At 44.2% G+C, this 19,310-nt stretch overlaps 1 protein-coding gene across 2 annotated transcripts; it reads right to left on the minus strand.

The window, feature by feature from the left end:
• Window positions 1-4,587: 4,587 nt before the first annotated feature.
• Window positions 4,588-14,033, minus strand: LOC139544280 (ATP-sensitive inward rectifier potassium channel 12-like). 2 transcript variants are annotated; one of them, XM_071351233.1, is made up of 4 exons: window positions 13,721-14,033; window positions 9,218-9,416; window positions 8,310-8,511; window positions 4,588-8,114 (listed from the first exon to the last, which is right to left on the minus strand). In XM_071351233.1, the coding sequence occupies exons 3-4, from the start codon at window positions 8,399-8,401 to the stop codon at window positions 6,482-6,484; spliced, it is 1,725 nt and encodes a 574-aa protein (XP_071207334.1). In that variant the 5' UTR covers window positions 8,402-8,511; window positions 9,218-9,416; window positions 13,721-14,033; the 3' UTR covers window positions 4,588-6,481. The 2 variants fall into 2 exon arrangements, with proteins under 2 accessions (XP_071207334.1, XP_071207325.1); XM_071351224.1 differs by lacking the exon at window positions 9,218-9,416 and having other exon boundaries at window positions 13,721-14,032.
• Between the last annotated feature and the right edge of the window lie 5,277 nt (window positions 14,034-19,310).

Consider the following 19,310-nt stretch of genomic DNA (forward strand, 5'->3'; position numbering starts at 1 on the left):
AAAATGTATTACATATTAAGTAAACTACACTATATATACAAAAGTATGTGGACACCCCTTCAAATGAGTGGATTCGGCTATTGCTGACAGATGTATAAAATCGAGCACACAGCCATGCAATCTCCATAGACTCCATAGAAAACTTGGCCGTAGAATGGCCTTACTGTAGAGTTCAGTGATGATGCCACCTTTCCAACAAGTCTGTCATATTTCTGACCTGCTAGAGCTGCCCCGGTCAACTGTAAGTGCTGTTATTGTGAAGTGGAAATGTCTAGGAGCAACAACGGCTCAGCCGTGAGGTGGTAGGCCACACAAGCTCACAGAACGGGACCACCGAGAGGTGAAGCGTGTAGCGTGTAAAAATTGTCTGTCCTCTGTTGCAACACTCACTACCAAGTTCCTAACTGCCTTTGGAAGCAACATCAGCACAATAACCATTCGTCGGGAGCTTCATGAAATATGTTTCCATGGCCGAGCAGCCACACACAAGCCTAAGAGCACCATGTGCAATGCTAAACGTCGGCTGGAGTGGTGTAAAGTTTGCCGCCATTGGGTTCTTGACTAGTGGAAACGCGTTCTCTGGAATGAGGAATCATGCTTCACCATCTGGCAGTCCGACGGACGAATCAGGGTTTAGGCGGATGCCACGAGAACGTTACCTGCCCCAATACGTAGTGCCAACTGTAAAGTTTGGAGGTGGAATAATGGTCCATTGGCTGAATGGAAGCAAGACCCCGCAGCAATGTTCCAACATCTAGTGTAAATCCTTCCCAGAAGAGTGGTTTCTGTTACAGCAGCAAACGGGGGACCAACCCCATATTAATGCCCATGATTTTGGAATGAGATGTTCGACGGGCAGGTGTCCACATACTTTTGGTCATGTAGTGTATAATAAGGGTAACCCCAGGTTACTATCCCAGCCTCCCATAATAATAACCTCAGAGGTCTCCCTCAATCAGCAGTGATCCAATTAACCAATTAGGGCTTATAGTAGTGGTGGTATGAGAGGCTGCAGACAGCACCACTTTTAGCCCCAGGCCTCCCCCTACCTTCCCCCCTCTCATTCAGACAGTGCTGAGTTTGGGTGTCATGTGGTTTTGGGTAGAGGGAGGCATCATTAGACCGATAACCACCTGTATGGTTGCCCAGGACTGCTGTGGATTCCTGTGTTATTGAGCAAAGGAGTTCAACGCATACGTAGTTATGTTGTCTATATAGATCATAGTAAGTAGACTTGCTTGTGAGAGCCAGAACGGCTCATAGGAGCAGGAGCTGATCCCCTGTTTCTGTAGCGTGAGGCAGCTTGATGTGCCAGTACACCCCCTGGACAGGACGCTGGTCTATCGCAGGGACTTACCCCCAATCCATCTCCTTAATGCTGAGTGGCAAGCAGAGACGTATCGGGTCCCATTTTTTACAGCCTTTGGTATGACTCGGCCGGCGATCGAACTCCCAACCTTCCAATCTCAGGGCAGACGTTCTAACCACAAGGTGTTGGTGCAGATGCACTTTTTCTGTAACATTGAATTGAACCAGGAAGTCCTATTGAGTTCAGAAGACCTCCTTCCCAAAAGAGACCTGGCTGTATAGCTATGGATACAGAGGGAAAGAGCTTCATCCAGCAGACTACTCACTTGCAAAACGTAGTTTACTTCTCAGGAAAATGTCTTTCTGATGCTGATCAGAGGGGTAAAAGGAAGATGCATGGGAAAATCAATGGGAAACTGCCCTGAGGGATGAGAAAGGAGAGAGGAGAGAAGAGACTAGTCACTTTCCAATCATGAGTTTTTCTCAGAACATTTAATTAAGCTGAGCGAACAGCAGAGGGCCTGAGGGCCTGAGGCAGCCACTGAGATGCCCGAATGAAAGACTCTGTTGTTGGCGGAGAGGAGCAAGACATGAAAGGGGGAAGAAAGAGAGGAAAGGAAAAATAAATAGTGCGATTTTCAGTATTCTTCATACGTGGTGTCAATGTTTTTCTCAGCAAACATTAACAGTCTTGTATATTCACGCACCGAGACAATAACGGATGATCTGCATGTGGTTACAGCAGCACGCGTTGATACATGTGATATCCACAGGTGTTCCTCACAGGCTAGACACCTCACCTGATCTCAGGGCCTCAAATAGACAGACAGACGGACTTACGGACAGGCAGACAGAAACAAAAGCACACGCACGCACACACACACACACACACACACACACACACACACACACACACACACACACACACACACACACACACACACACACACACACACACACACACACACACACACACACACACACAGAGACACACACACACACACACACACACACACACACACACACACACACACACACACACACACACACACACACACACACACACACACACACACACACACACACACACACACACACACACACACACACTTACCCCCATCCCCCCACACACACAGCCTGTGGTGGTTCTCAGTGGTGTAGCCAGCGTGGGCAGCCCAGTGTAACACAATGCCTCTCTGTCCTCCAACGAATGGTTCACAGCTCCACAACACACAACAGGTCATTATGGGTCCCAGGACCCCCAACCCTCCACCACTTAGTCCCCAATACTGTCCCCTACTGAGCACACACACTAGCCCCTATTCCCTAACACTAGGCCCACTGCCCCACACAGCCCCACACAGCCCCACACAACCTCAGGGCAGAAACCAACAGCAGCAGAGGAGGTCTACAAAGCATTAAAGCAGCCCCCTGCCAGACAGCCCAGATCCTAGATCCTCTAGTCAGCCATTATGACTGACGGAGTCTGGAGAAAGGTCACCAAAGGTCACCCAGCTGGTCGTTTTTATGGATGTTGATGACAAGGGGGTGTGACACAGTGGCTAATTAACCGACATCAGTAGAGAGGGAGGGAGGGAGGGACGACAGAGAGATAGCGTATGAGATGGGGAAACGGCTCGTTTGAACTGACAGTAGTAGAGGAAGGAGAGAATGATGGAAGGATGAGAAGGAGAGAGAGATAGCGATAGAGATGGGGAAGTGGCTTGTTAGAGCAGGAGAACACATTTAATACAATTAAAGATGGGAATGATTTGATTACAGGAGAGGAAGATGTTGGGGAGACATATGACATTACTGGAGTTTCCCCTGTCAGAGCTCAGCAACACCGACTGCTGAAGATGTGGAGAAGAATTGTTTGTTTTTGCTCTTGAAAATAGAGTTTTAAAAAGTTATAGCTTTTGCTTATAGGTACCTCACCACATCAAGAGATTAAATGAAGAGTTTATTTCCAAAACATTATATACATTAAATTTCACATTTGTGTTTTTTTAATCAGTGATTGCTTATGGGTTTGATGTGTGGGATGTCAAAATGCTATACTGTAAATCCATTGTTTAGCTTGAATGTTCCTATCCTGTATATTTGACTGTGATATGTGGTTGTCTCACCGAGCTATCCTATAATGAATGCACTCACTGTAAGTCGTCTGGATAAGAGCATCTGCTAAATGACTAAAATGTCAAATGTTTTACATACAGATCTCCTATTACTGTATTGCATTTTTATTACATTTTTTATTTAAACATTGATTTCATAAATGTATCATTTGTACAGCTCTCTATAAAAAAAAATCGTTATTTGTTCCATTTGACTGTGTAAAACCTAGCATTACTACTTATTTCTCTGAGAATGTGGCGGATATATAGCATTTTGTCTCTCTGAAACGAAACCATCAAGTGATAGATTTTAAACAAATACATGTCTGTCATTGAACAACCCCATGACATGATTAGACAGGGAAAAAACACACCAAACTCTTTCATAATTTCTTTAAATAATAAAAGTTGATTTACTAACATTTCTGAAAATGGATATTGTTTTGGAATGTAATTCGTCATATACAGAAAATAAAGGGTTCAGGTGGGCCTTAGCACTTCAGAAAATAAAGGTTTGGTGACTAGTCGTCTTTAAAAAAATAGTTATGTTTGACCGATAATTTACCACATGAGGGAGCTGGTATACCATACTCTCTCTTCCATTGGTCTGTTGTGGTGGAGCAGTCTTTACTGCCCCCTCGTGGTGAAGGTAGGTACAGTAAACCAGTGTGTTGTGTTTAGCAAGCTGTTCCTCCTCTCCTCTCCTCTCCCTCTTTCTCTCTCCTCTCCTCTCCCCTCTCTCTACCCCTCTCTCTCTATCTCTCCCTCCCCACTGCCCCTCGGCCTAGTATGTCCTTCTCCAGTCTGTATCTATTTCTATTTCTATCTACCCCGCTCTCCCTCACTCTCTGGGACGTTTTAAAAGACAACCTGCCAAATAAAAACTCTCTGTACTGAGCTATTTGAGTACGACACAGATTTGGGGTAATACCCCAGTTTTGGTTTAGAAAGAGAGAATCGTGAGGAAGACAGGTGTGTGTATGGGATTACCTCTGAGTCACTGAGCTAGAGAACAACAACCCCCTGCCTTCACATCACACACACACTTCCCCAAACCAGGCCAACCAATGAGCAGTCAGAAACAGGTGGACATCAACGTGGGGTCAGTTTGACCTTTGACCTTTGGGACTGATGGGAAAAAATTGTGTGAGAACAGAGCAGAGTGTGTCAACCAGAACAGCTACTGCTGCTTGTTTATTATTATTATTACTAGACATTTATTAATTCATACAAAACAGCAATTAAAATATTTCATTTTTTTTTTTAGATATTCCTTTTGATAAAATACAGAATAAAGTGCTCGTTATTCTTTATCTGGACAATACATGTTATTTCCAACTCAGTTTCTGTTCAGATTCATTGTTTTTCCATCATTTATTTTTCCGTCATAAAATATTTTCTAATTTTGGAATACATAGCTCATGTATCAAACATTAACAGTAATATACCTTAAGCAGGAAGACAAAATTACCATGGTTTCTATAGGTCTGTGATGTTACCAGTATCGCAATATTCATTGGAAACACAAAGCAGACCAAACTCTTTGGTTCTTAAAAAATGTATGTAAATTATTGGGTGCTATAGCTTGGAAAATAAATAAATGTGACTCTGAATGACAACATAATGATGTTTGTTTCCAACATTACGAATGTTTTCCTGAAGAACTTAAATCCGCTTCATGCTTTGTTTCCTTGCCACAATATTAACAAGTATCGTGATATTGGTATCATCCCGGCCCTAGTTTCTAAGCATGAAAAATGATATATTTACAAACAGAAAATACTTTTTTAATACCACATCAACTTAATTTGTGGTTTTGAAAGTATTAATGACTCATGACAACTATCTGTAAATGAAAAAAACTGTACCAAGATTTAGTTGAATGGAACCAAAAGTTACTTCATAAAGAACATTATTCCAGAGAATATATACAACTGAATATTGAATAGAATAAGAATACATTTAAGTCTTGCACTATAAAATGCAACTTTAGACTCATGTACTGAACACAACTATGTTTAAAAACAAAAAGAAACTCATTCAACCTTCCTTCGTCGTTGTGCTGCAGAATTCTTACCTTCTCTCTCTGAGGACTTTGGTTGGATACACAAAGAGCAGAGGAACTGTACCAAGGACACATAGTTCATTCGGGACACTAGACATGAGAGTCTTCTATGACTGATCCACACTACAGGGCTGACCCAAACCACAATGTGCTGGCTTCAGGGCTGTAGCCAGGGTCTGACTGTTAGCGAGGACATTTTACTGTATTTCTAAACAATTAAAAAACTCTAAAATGCTATTTGGAGGAGAGCAAAAAAACATGACCTAAGCCATTATCACTATGGTTTCTGAAGCTTCATTCACCTCAGTCGATCTACAAACGCATAGCCTAGCTACACAATTAGCCGCTACACATTAACTCAGCACCAGGATTAAAAACTATAATTTATTAGGTACTGAGGGATCTGTTAGCAGAAAGTATTTTATTAACAAATGGTAAAGCATTAAAAAGTTCTGAAATGTTCCTGCAATTCTACACATTTTGACATGACTTATGGTTAATATGATATCTGAGTGAGAGCGACTAACAAAATCAATTGGGGACCCCTGGAGATCAGGCCCCCTGGGCATGTGCCCTATGTGCCCAGTCAGTAATTTGGTCATGATTACTACAAGTTTAGTCTAGACTAACTAGACTAATTCACCTTTTTTTTAATGACATGGGCTATTTGAGTGACTGTCAGTGAGTGACAGAGGAAAACTGGGGCAGCCAAGTTTCAAAATCGCACCTTGTGTATTCTACTATTCTAACTCTCAACAGTAAGTTGAGACCCCGAATGAGTTCCCCAAAAATACATATTTTTTTATTAAAAAATAATAATAACTAGGTCTGGACCTCAGTGTCCTCATGTGTAGCTACGGCCCTGGCTGGCTTGGACACTTTCCTCTCACAATATCCTTTCTAGCACAGTTCCAGCAACTATAGTGGATGCGTAACCAGACCAGCGCAGGATTGTCTTGTCTCAGTTTGACTCTATAGTATGAATCAGTCACTACACTCCTGATTCCCTCCTGAAGCCCAGCGCATCAAGAGCTATAGCCGGCTGCAGCCGGTCAATCTGATTGTCCATGTCCAGCACACACAGCATGTTCATGTCCACCGCTACCTGGTCCTGAAATCTCTCCTGGAAGATGTCTAGTTGTACGTCCCGCTCCTCCCCCTCCCCGTCGTCCCTCCCCCCCAGCATCACGCCCATCTCCCCTACCTCCTCCCCCTCCTCCTCCCCGCAGCACAGGGCCACCTCGTTCTCGTAGCAGAAGGCGCTGGGGGAGTGTGGAGGCAAGAGGTGGAGGCCGGAGGACTTGGGACCGAGAGGGGACACTGACCGGGTAGAACTAGAGCCGGAGGCAGACGAGGGGGAGCGGGATCGGCCCGTCATCTCCCGGAGCTCCCTGGCGCTGCAGTGCGGAGTAGCTGGCACCTCGTAAGTCTTGTGGAAGCGGGAGTAATCTACCTGGTAGCGGTGCTCCTTCTCGAAGACCACGGGCTCGAAGCGGTGGCCCCACAGGATCTCCCTGGCCAGGTATGAGGAGCGGGCCTGGGTGGTCATGGCCGTGGCCTCCACCATCCCCTCCAGTATCACCACGATCTCAAAGTCCTCCGTCGTCAGGTCGGCGCTGCTCATGCAGTACAGCGGGCTGTTCTCGTTGATCTCGTGGACCACGACCAGCGGAGACACCAGGAAGAGGCGGTCCAGGCCCTCGTCGTAGCCCACGTCGATGTCCGTCTGCTCCATGGGGAGGTACTCGCCTTCGGCGGTGACGTGCGGCCGGATGAGCTGCGCCCGGACGTGAGCCTCCACGATGTGGCTTTTCCTCATGTTCCCCAGGCGAAACATCAGGCACAGCTTCCCGTCCCGCATGGAGATTACCGCGTGGTGCGAGAACAGCAAGGTCTGCGCCCGCTTCTTAGGTCGAACCATCTTGGCCATGATGGTTCCGATCATGAAGGAGTCGATGATACAGCCCACAATGGACTGGACCACCACCGTAGCCACCGCTGCCGGACACTCCTCGGTGACGCAGCGGAACCCATACCCAATGGTGGTCTGGGTCTCTATGGAGAAGAGAAACGCCCCTACGAAGCCTTGGACGTGTAGGATGCAGGGCTTCCACTCCACCCCTCCTCCCTCCAAGCCGGCCAGAGGCCCCTCTCCCAGGCCGGGTCGAAGGTCGAAGTCCCCATGGGCCAGGGCCACTCCCCAGAAGACCACCCCGAAGAGGAACCAGGAGAGCAGGAAGGTAGAGGTGAAGAGGAGCAGCATGTAACGCCAGCGGATGTCCACGCAGGTGGTAAATATGTCGGCCAGGTAGTGTTTCGTCTTGTCTTCCATGTTGTGGAAAACCACGTTGCACTGGCCGTTCTTCTTCACGAAGCGGCTCCGGACATGGTTGGGCCCCGTCGTGGAGATCTGGCGGCCGTTGTGGACAGGCTCTGTTGCTCGCAGGGCTAACGAGCTGCCGCCTCCTCCTCCTTCTGACCCTCCTCCTCCTCCACCACCACCACCTCCTCCGCCCCCCATACCCCTCCCAGTCATATTGTGGTGCATCAGGGGACCATGGCCATTGTGGAGGCCCAGGGTGGAGATCTTGAAGTGGTCTTCATCGGTGGCTACGATGCTGTATCTGATGTGAAACAAAAACCCAAACAAAATACGTGAGTTTAGAGAGGAGGGTGAAGGAGACATGGTTAAAGGCCCAGTGCAGTCAAAAACGTGATTTTCCTGTGTTTTATAGTCCAAGAATAGACAACAAGGACATGCTTTTAGAGGCAGGAAAAGGGGGAGAAAAGGAGCTGATTGTCCTATTCTCCAGTCCTACCTGTTGACTCGCACCGCTCCCATGGCACCAGTGATCATCAGGCTGTGTCTGTGTGGGCAGTAATCAGGGCCGCGGTGGCCAGTGCCAACCATTAAAAGAGACCAGCTTGGTAGGAGGCTGTGGGCAGAGGGGCAGGAGGACAACAGCCTCAGGTCTAAGGACCCCTTGGAGATATCAGCGTTGCCTCCTTCTGATGCATTTCCTGGAATGACAGCAAATCAGAGAACAGTATGAATTTTTAAGGTCATTCAGAATCACAGCACCCAATGCACAGTATTCCTACATCTACACATGTCATGCAGGACGAGGGTGGGAGATAGTCAACTCTCTTCATGCGTGAAGAAAAACAGACAAATATTCATCATGATGGTTATAGATTGAGTCCCTCGTAGCCGGTCGCCCGAGGCCCCTTTATGTCAGCATGGGGTGGAACACACTAACAGACATAGGAGGGGCCAAAGGTCTGAAAGAGAGGGGAATCTGTGCTGAACTACTGTTAAGGGAACAATTGATCTGGTGTTTGGCTTGATGACAGGGTTAGAGGCCGGGTGACGTAGTGGGTTAGAGCTAGTACCCATTATGTGATCGCTAGACTATCAGGGCGACCAAGGGAAAGCGTTGCATAACAGCCGTAACAGGTTTGTAGCTGCACGCTATAGGACAGCAGCACTGGATGGTTTGAAGTGAGGTGTGGAGTTAGCTATGTGTAGAAAAATACATGTCCAACTGCAGTAGCTCACTAAGGCGCTGTGACATCACTGTTGGGTCAACGAAACTGACACGTCGACACACGTCAGCACGGATTTATTAAAACACACAGACTTGAGCGTGAGTGCACACACATACACACGCGCACACACACACACACTGTCCACAGACTGACAGGATTTAGCAGGATTGTTTTTTACCTTTGCGTGACAGTCTATGGACATTTTCTTCCCTCTCAAATACACACACAGCAGATGGACAGATGTTGCTCCTGCCGTGTGCTTATTGGCCGGATTGAGGATCCAGGATCCTTCCCAACTTAAATCCTCAGTAAGAGGCTGGGATAGATTACGTCAGCATTGTTACATATCAACCACTGTAGCAGCTGGACCAAAGGGGCTGAGAGAGAGAGAGAGAAAGAGAGAGAGAGAGAGAGAGAGAAAGAGAGAGAGAGAGAGAGAAAGAGAGAGAGAGAAAGAGAGAGAGAGAGAGAGAGAGAGAGAGAGAGAGAGAGAGAGAGAGAGAGAGAGAAAGAGAGAGAGAGAGAGAGAGAGAGAGAGAGAGAGAGAGAGAGAGAGAGAGAGAGAGAGAGAGAGAGAGAGAGAGAGAGAGAGAGAGAGAGAGAGAGAGAGACTGTGTCTTAAGGAGTGTTTAACCAGGGTCACACGTATCAGGTCTTTCCATACCACTTCCCGAGGATCCTGGGAGTTTGATTGGACAAGAATGTGTATCTGAGTTAGGTTGGAGGAGAAGAATAATGTATATGAGTGGAAGACTGTGACAGCTTGAGTTTCTCAGTTTGAGTCTATGGGATAATGCCAGATCATAATGAATCCATCGCCACAGACTGAGGAAACTGTTATTTTCCGGTCAACCTGATTCCCATTGAGACGTGAAACTCAGAATGTAGCCATACTGTTAACCATATCAGCATCTTCAGCATCAGAGGCTTCCAAGACATATAGATGTACTACAGATCTAGAACATTTTGTACAATATACAGTACCAGTCAAAGGTTTGGACACACCTACTCATTCAAGGGTTTTTCTTACTATTTTCTACATTGTAGAATAATAGTGAAGACATCAAAACTATGAAATAACACATATGGAATCATGTAGTGACCAAAAAAGTGTTTAACAAATCAAAATATATTTTATAGTTCAGATTCTTCAAAGTAGACACCCTTTGCATTGATGACACCTTTGCACACTTGGCATTCTCTCAACCAGCTTCACCTGGAATGATTTTCCAACAGTCTTGAAGGAGTTCCCACATATGCTGAGCACTTGTTGGCTGCTTTTCCTTCACTCTGTGGTCCAACTCATCCCAAACCATCTCAATTGGGTTGAGGTCGGGTGATTGAGGAGGCCAGGTCATCTGATGCAGCACTCCATCACTCTCATTCTTAGTCAAATAGCCCTTACACAACCTGGATGTGTGTTGGGTCTTTGTCCTGTTAAAAAAAAGTGATTGTCCCGCTAAGCGCAAACCAGATGGGATGGCGTATCACTGCAGAATTCTGTGGTAGCCATGCTGGTTAAGTGTGTCTTGAATTCTAAATAAATCACTGACAGTGTCACCAGCAAAATACCCCCACACCATCACACCTACTCCTCCATGCTCCACGGTGGGAACCACACATGCGGAGATCATCCACTCACCTACTTACTATGTGTCTCACAAAGATACGGCGGTTGGAACCAAAAATCTCAAATTTGGACTCATCGGACTAAAGGACAGATTTCCACTGGTCTAATGTCCATTGCTCGTGTTTCTTGGTCCAAGCAAGTCTCTTTTTCTTATTGGTGTCCTTTAGTAGTGGTTTCTTTGCAGCAACCATGAAAGCCTGATACACACAGTCTCCTCTGAACAGTTGATGTTGAGATGTGTCTGTTACTTGAACTCCGTGAAGCATTTATTTGGGCTGCAATTTCTGAGGCTGGTAACTCTAATGAACTTATCCTCTGCAGCAGAGGTAACTCTGGGTCTTCCTTTCCTGTGGCGTTTCTCATGAGAGACAGTTTCATCATAGCGCTTGATGGTTTTTGCGACTGCACTTGAAGAAACTTTAAAAGTTCTTGAAATTTTCCGGATTGACTGATCTTCATGTCTTAAACTAATCATGGATTTTCATATCTCTTTGCTTATTTGAGCCGTTCTTACCATAATATGGACTTGGTATTTTACCAAATAGGGCAATCTTCTGTATACCACCCCTACTTTGTCACAACACAACTGATTGGCTCAAACACATTAAGAAAATTCCATAAATGAACTTTTAACCAGGCACACCTGTTAATGGAAACGTATTCCAGGTGACTACCTCATGAAGCTGGTTGAGAGAATGCCAAGTGTGCAAGCTGTCATCAAGGCAAAGGGTGGCTATTTTGAAGAATCTCAAATATAAAATATATATATTGATTTGTTTAACACTTTTTTGGTTACTACATGATTCCATATGTGTTATTTCATAGTTTTGATGTCTTCACTATTATTCTACAATGTTGACAATAGTTCAAAATAAAGAAACACCCTTGAATGAGAAGGTGTGTCCAAACTTTTGACTGGTACTGTATATAGAGAGTAGGAAGAAAATGGCACCCTATTCTCTACATAGTGCACTACTTTTGACCACATCTCATATGGCTCTGGTCAAAAGTAGTGCACTATATAGGGAATAGGGTGTCACTTAGGACGCCGCCAGAGACAGTCAGGAACCACTAGTCCCTGAGGGAGAGCAGGAGTAATTAAATGTTGATGATAGTTATTAGCCGTTTCCATAGGAACCTCTTTCCCCTCCTCGACGCTCTGATTTGCCGTGTCGAGCGGGGATATTTTAGCACGAGGCACCGCCGCCGAGGTGAAGCGATAGGGTAGAGACACCAGAGGTGTAAGTGCTCTCCTGAGTGACTGAGTCACATACAGGACTGATCCACTTTAATGTGGGTAAAACTGAATCACACAGAACAGAGACAAACACCCAGATATTTCAGCACATTTACATTTTGGCAGACGCTCTCATCCAGAGTGATTTACACTAGTGAATACATACATTTTCATACTGGTCCACCGTAGGAATAGAACCCACAACCCTGGCGTTGCAAGTGCCATGCTCTACCAACTGAGCACCCCGACCATAACCTACTCCACACCACAACCTACTCCACACCACAACCTACTCCACAACAGAACTCTACACACACAATACATTTAGGGCCTGAAATTGTCAATATGTATATACAGCTCAGATATGCCTTGAATCCGGAAACACTTAATCCCAGGGGAAATGAATATGAATGGATGAAAGTTTGTGTGTGTGTCTCTGTGTGTCTCTGTGTCTGTGTGTGTGTGTGTGTGTGTGTGTGTGTGTGTGTGTGTGTGTGTGTGTGTGTGTGTGTGTGTGTGTGTGTGCGTGCGTGCGTGCGTGCGTGCGTGCGTGTATGCGCTCGTGTGTGTGTATGCATGTGCGTTGGCGTTGGCGTTTGTATGTGCGTGTGTGGTAATCTCCTAATCCAAACTGTGATATGAAAGGTGGATGCAGTCAAGCGACCTGGCTTAAATGTTCTTCTTTAATCTGAGGCTGACATTAAAAGGAGAGAAAGAAAGGAAAAAGAAAGTGAAGAGTTTAGGTGACAGCACAGGGCAGGGCATCCGCTTGTCAGGGATGGATGGATGAAGGGAAGAAAGAACAGGGGGTATAGAGATTATGACATCAGAGGATGGGGTGTTACTTTTGATCCGGTTTAGCGGTGATTGGTGGCGTTGTGGGGTCGTCATCACTGAATAAAGCATTGTTATACATGATTATGGCAGACGTTATTGTAGGCAAGTAATAGGAAGGGGGGAAAGTTATGTCCGTCTTTTTTGAATGGCTTTGATGGGAGCTCTATGAACACAGTATCTCGTTCAAATATGCACGATCTGCACGTCTATCATGAATGCACATTATTGTGTAAAAAAACATGCCCTTCCCATATCTATGAAAAAATATGGGATGACGAGATATCCCATTCTTTGAATAGCCAATGAAAAACTAAAATTATACTTTTTTTTATAACACAGTGCAGGGTAGGCCTACGCACTTGCTAAACTATATCAAAGTTGATGCTGACGTGTAGAGCTGTCCAGTGCTGAAATCTATTCCCTCGCATATAGGAAATAATAATGTGTGAATATTGGAATTATGTGTCCATATCTGATCTAATTTCGAGTCTTGCAAATCAAACCTCTCAGGATATCCAAACTGGCATACCACATCGCCTACGGCCTAGTCAATAAAATATGTCACACAATTAGGATTTGCCTGCGCGTCATTTACAGTTGATTGACATTATAGGCCAGAACAATGCGTTACGTTAGCGGATTCATTGATCCTTTTACAGTGTTTGTCTGAAGGACAGTGAACAGCAGAAAACAACAGGTTTCACTGGGCTCTACAAGGCGAGGAGTTCATGTCGTGACATAATACCGGTGAAAACAGACAAGATTACCCTGCAGTTTATTTCGGGGCCGTAACTAGTGTATGAAGTGAGCTTCGTCGAAACGCGGCATGTTAAAAACAACAAAGAATCTTCGACTAGCCAACCTAAAAACCAACCAATCTTAAAGACAAACAGGTCAAGTTCATGACAACTTGTCCTGTCAATGGAAAAGTGTTTTTGTCTATTAAAAAACTGTCAACGATTAGAATAAATACTCACCTTTTGAATGGCAATGTTGTTAGCTACTTGAAAAACACCGTTGACATCCTCTCCAGAATAAAAAATAAAACACATCCTTAATGTTCTGTCCTCTCTCTACGAATTCCTTATTTGCAGCCCGCTTCATTGTCTCATAACGTTCATTTTGAAACTTTTTGTCTTTGAATCCTAATATTCTTCCAATGTTCTGTTGTGTTGCTTCATTGCATCCCACTCAACTGTTCGCATTCGCTCTCTCTGTTGGACTCGCACTTGACTCAATAAGCGCTCGAACCCTGTGTATGTGAGGTGCGCACGGCACATCTCTCTGTCCCTAGCTAGCTGTGGGTGGGAGAGAGAGGGCGGGCGGGAGGGATGGAGCGCTTGTCACTTTGATTATGTCCCCGTTTACGTGGAGTTGTGTTCCTGAGAGTGTAGGTGTGCTTCCCTATTATTTACCGCCCGCGCCACAGATTTTTATTAGACTGGCCTCCGGAGAAGAAAACAGGTTGCTATGCATTGCTTGGATTTTCAGTGAATTTAGATCACTGTTAGGCTGTACATGCGAGCTGTCTTTGTGCGAGTTTGAAGCTGTATTATTGAACTGTGAATAGATTTATAGCAATAGGCCTAATAAAAAAAGTTAATGACAAGGAAGTGGTTGATTAAATATTGTCGTTGTCGACAAATACAGACATTATGTAATGTTAGAGTCGCATTTACAAATGCAGATTCTTAATTTGATCACTCTTTTGTGGCTGAGAATTTTCTTGCACCGCAGAAAATCCAGATGAGCTTCGTGATTTACATAAATCCACCGAACACCCCCACTAACACACTGTTATATTAACAGTAGTGAACACCCACACTAACACACTGTTATATTAACAGTAGTGAACACCCACACTAACACACTGTTATATTAACAGTAGTGAACACCCCCACTAACACACTGTTATATTAACAGTAGTGAACACCCACACTAACACACTGTTATATTAACAGTAGTGCACTTTTCATGTAGCCTACTTTTAGCCAGCTAATGTCCTAACTACCGATCCAACAACATTATGGACTAAACGTTCAAATCCCGTTGCTGCACGATTATTTTGTTGCGACATAATTGGTCAAATTATGATTCTACATATATACGTAACAAACCAACTGAAGAGGTGGTGTGGGGTAAGAAACCAAGTCTCCCTAGTTACCTAGTGTGAACAGGCAATTGAAATCGGATCCCAGTGTTGCATTGTGGAGCTGTCCAGAGCAGAGGTGCTGAAAACTACTAAAACGGAAAACGGATACTCCTCGAACTATCACCACCCTACCGTGGCCTGGCTGGCTGTCACATACATTTAGCCTCCAGACCAGTCTCAGCACCCTGCTAACAATCACCACCTCGTTTGCTTTGTCATTGATTAGAGCAATATTTTACCACAGGGAGACTACTGAACTAGCGATGGAGACCTGCAGAACTTTCTCCTAGCTGCAATAAGTTCATCCAACTTTCTAATTTCCATCAAAGACACTACTGTTCATAGTTTAATTTATAATTCATATTTGTATTGGCATCAGCAATGTCTCTTTTTAGCAGGGAAATATAGTTAGTTATAGTATTTCAGACAGACCACAATTATATGCAACTCGATAGTTTCTATGGATACCTTTCTTATTTCCTCTCTCTCTCTCTCTCTCTCTCTCTCTCTCTCTCTCTCTCTCTCTCTCTCTCTCTCTCTCTCTCTCTCTCTCTCTCTCTCTCTCTCTCTCTCTCTCTCTCTCTCTCTCTCTCTCTCTCTCTCTCTCTCTCTCTCTCTCTCTCTCTCTCTCAGAGAGAGGAAGAGAGAGAAAGAGAAAGAGAACGAGAGAGAGATGGAGAGCGAGACGGAAAAACGGGGTGAATCAGCAGTGTAGGTCAAGGTCAAGAAGGATTAGGGGCTCTATTCAATCTGTATTGCTGAACCGTTACAGATTGTGTGATAGAAATGTAAAGGCAATTTCCTATTGAGCTGACATATTCAGCTTTTACTGTGAATGCAGGCTCAGCTAATGCGAGACAATTATGCTGCGAGGCAATGCGAGTCAACCAAACTGCGAGTCAACCACACTTTAACACTGAACTTCTGCGATACGGATTGAATAGAGCCCTAAATGGTTTGGGAGTGGGGAAGAAATGTGTGGGTGGGTTTAGATTCTAGAAGATAGAGGAACAAGGATGCTGCAACTAATGACAAGAGGGGAGTTATCTTGCTGTTTGTTTACTGTTGTTTTGAGTGGTAGTAGTTAGGCCTAAAAAAATGTGGAAAGACACAAGGAAATGTTACAGTAGGGATACAGTAGGTGTATTTTGATTTGTTGATCGAATCCAGGTATTTCTACTCTACTCTATTCTACCATACCCTACCCAACTCTGTATTCTGCACTACTCTATTCTACCATACCCTACCCAACTCTGTATTCTGCACTACTCTATTCTACCATACCCTACCCAACTCTGTATTCTGCACTACTCTATTCTACCATACCCTACCCAACTCTGTATTCTGCACTACTCTATTCTACCATACCCTACCCAACTCTGTATTCTGCACTACTCTATTCTACCATACCCTACCCAACTCTGTATTCTGCACTACTCTATTCTACTCTACTCTACTCTATGATATTCTGACTGAAACAAAGAGAAGGGAAGATTGGAGACTGCTTCCATTACACCTGCCCCACTGACAGAAATGAAATGACCATCTTTGTGTCTGTGTATTAATAACCATAATCTGTCTGAATGAGGCTGGCTGGAGTAAGATATCACATAAGATATTAACTCTTTTTCATAAGCACACCTTGCTCAAGGCATCAAACCACTGCTCCTGCATATCTCTCTCTCTCTCTCTCTTTTTCTCTCTTTCTCTCTTTCTCTCTCCCCATCTCCATCCACCTTTCTCTCCTTCACCTCCATCTATTTCTCTATTTTCACCTGGACCTGCTTTTGGGAGATTTTTAGGTCAGCAACATGAATAAAAATTGGACCTGCGGCCAAAATAATAAACAATATCCTTAAAAAACGGTATTAGTTTCATTATTAAATGTAAATGTAGTGTTTGAACTGACACAAGCTATTCTGTGTTTTCCTTCGACTCTGCTCCAGTCCTGATGACTCCCTCCCAGACGCGGTGAGAGCCAATTTACTTAGAAACAGGAGGCCGCCTCATTCCTCACAGCCAGCAGATCCAGGTCAATATGTTTTTAAGAAATGAGGCTGAAGAAAAGAGAGGGACAGAATGGCCAGTATTACTCCACAAGGGTGAATACATTACCGGCATATAGTTGTGTAATAATTACATAACTAAGTCTATATTGATTTCAAATTAGGAAGAAAGACAGACTAGGAATTGAAGGCAAGTGATGCTGGATGCATATGAAGATCAGGCATGCTAACTGAACTCCCATTGAATTTAGAACAAACTGCAAAATGAGTACAGATCTCTGTGTGAAAATGAGGGGGAATGAGGCACTTGGGTGGTGGATAGCAGTTTTATATATATAGTTCAAACACTGGGCACAGCGGGGACTCATGATGTAACCTCAGCGGGGATGTTAGTCCAAATCTATCTCACTAAGTTCAGAGCAATGCGAAGGGACATTTGGTGACCTGCAAAAGAGCTGTCTCTCAGATTTCTCCGGTACTTCAAGAAACCAAGGCATTGAGGCGTGTGGGTTCCACTTGAGTTTAATAAAGGCAAAACACTGGTCCTCTGTGATTGGTCAGCTAGTCTAGGCCATTAGATGGGCAATGCAGGGCCATAAAAGATAAGTATGTTTCAAATGCTCTCAGTTCACTCAGTAGCCAATAAGAAGTTTGTATTGCACTGAATTGGTACTGGTCCATCCCTTTAAAGCTAGACTCAATATCAGCGCCCCGCGGAAATATAATTAACATAATAATACAAATCTCCATCAAAATCTGTCTGTTTAAGATAGAGATATCTGTTTTTTTTTGCTTGGGCTGCGTCTCAATCCACAGCAACCACCAATGGCGGTTCTCAGCGTCTGCGGTGGAAGGTGACCGAGCTACAGCGGTGTTTGTCAGACCATGAGACATCCTGAAGATCGGTCTACTCATGAAAACTTCCGTAATGTCTGAACTAATACGACCCTTCTATGGAAAGATGAGACTCTTACGAACAGGATGGTGTTCTCCGTTTTACACTATGACCGCATCACGGGACTCGTCTGACGTTGGTACCGCTAATCTGCCAACTTCTGTCTGTAGCGGCCGAACAGTTTGGGCAACACACTAAGATGGAAAGGGAAGACAAACACAAACACTACCGTTCAAAAGTTTGGGTTCACTTAGAAATGTCCTTGTTTCTGAAAGAAAAGCAATTTTTTTGTTCATGAAAATAACATCAAATTGATCAGAAATACAGTGTAGACATTGTTAATGTTGTAAATGACTATTGTAGCTGGAAACGGCAGATTTTTTATGGAATATCTACATAGGCGTACAGAGGCCCATTATTAGCAACCATCACTCCTGTGTTCCAATGGCACCTTGTGTTAGCTAATCCAAGTTTATAATTTTAAAAGGCTAATTGATCATTAGAAAACCCTTTTGCAATTATGTTAGCACAGCTGAAAACTGTTGTTCTGATTAAAGAAGCAATAAAACTGGCCATCTTTAGACTAGTTGAGTATCTGGAGCGTCAGCATTTGTTGGTTCAATTACAGGCTCAAAATGGCCAGAAACAAAGACCTTTCTTCTGAAACTCGTCAGTCTATTCTTGTTCTGAGAAATGAAGGCTATTCCATGCAAGAAATTGCCAAGAAACTGAAGATCTCATACAACACTGTGTACTACTCCCTTCACAGAACAGTGCAAACTGTCTCTAACCAGAATAGAAAGAGGAGTGGGAGGCCCTGGTGCACAACTGAGCAAGAGGACAAGTACATTAGAGTGTCTAGTTTGAGAAACAGATGCCTCACAAGTCCTCAACTTGCAGCTTCATTAAATAGTACCTGCAAAACACCAGTCTCAACGTCAACAGTGAAGAGGCGACTCCGGGATTCTGGCCTTCTAGGCTGAGTTCCTCTGTCCAGTGTCTGTGTTCTTTTGCCAATCTTAATCTTTTATTTGTATTGGTCAGACTGAGATATGTTTTTTTCTTTGCAACTCTGCCTAGAAGCCCAGCATCTTCACTGATGTTGAGACTGGTGTTTTGCGGGTACGAGATCTTCAGTTTCTTGACAACTTCTCTCATGGAATAACCTTCATTTCTCAGAACAAGAGTAGACTGACGAGTTTCAGAAGAAAGTTTTCTGTTTCTGGCCATTTTGAGCCTGTAATCGAATGCACAAATGCTGATGCTCCAGATACTCAACTAGTCTAAAGAAGGTAGGTTTTATTGCTTTTTTAATCAAAACAACAGTTTTCAGCTGTGCTAACATAGTTGCAAAAGGGTTTTCTAATGATAAATTAGCCTTTTAAAATGATAAACTTGGATTAGCTAACACAACGTGTCATTTGGAACACAGAAGTGATGGTTGCTGATAATGGGCCTCTGTACGCCTATGTAGATATTCCATAAAAAATCTGCCGTTTCCAGCTACAATAGTC

This window comes from Salvelinus alpinus, chromosome 2 (genome assembly GCF_045679555.1).
Source record: "Salvelinus alpinus chromosome 2, SLU_Salpinus.1, whole genome shotgun sequence".
Taxonomy (NCBI): Eukaryota; Metazoa; Chordata; class Actinopteri; order Salmoniformes; family Salmonidae; genus Salvelinus; species Salvelinus alpinus.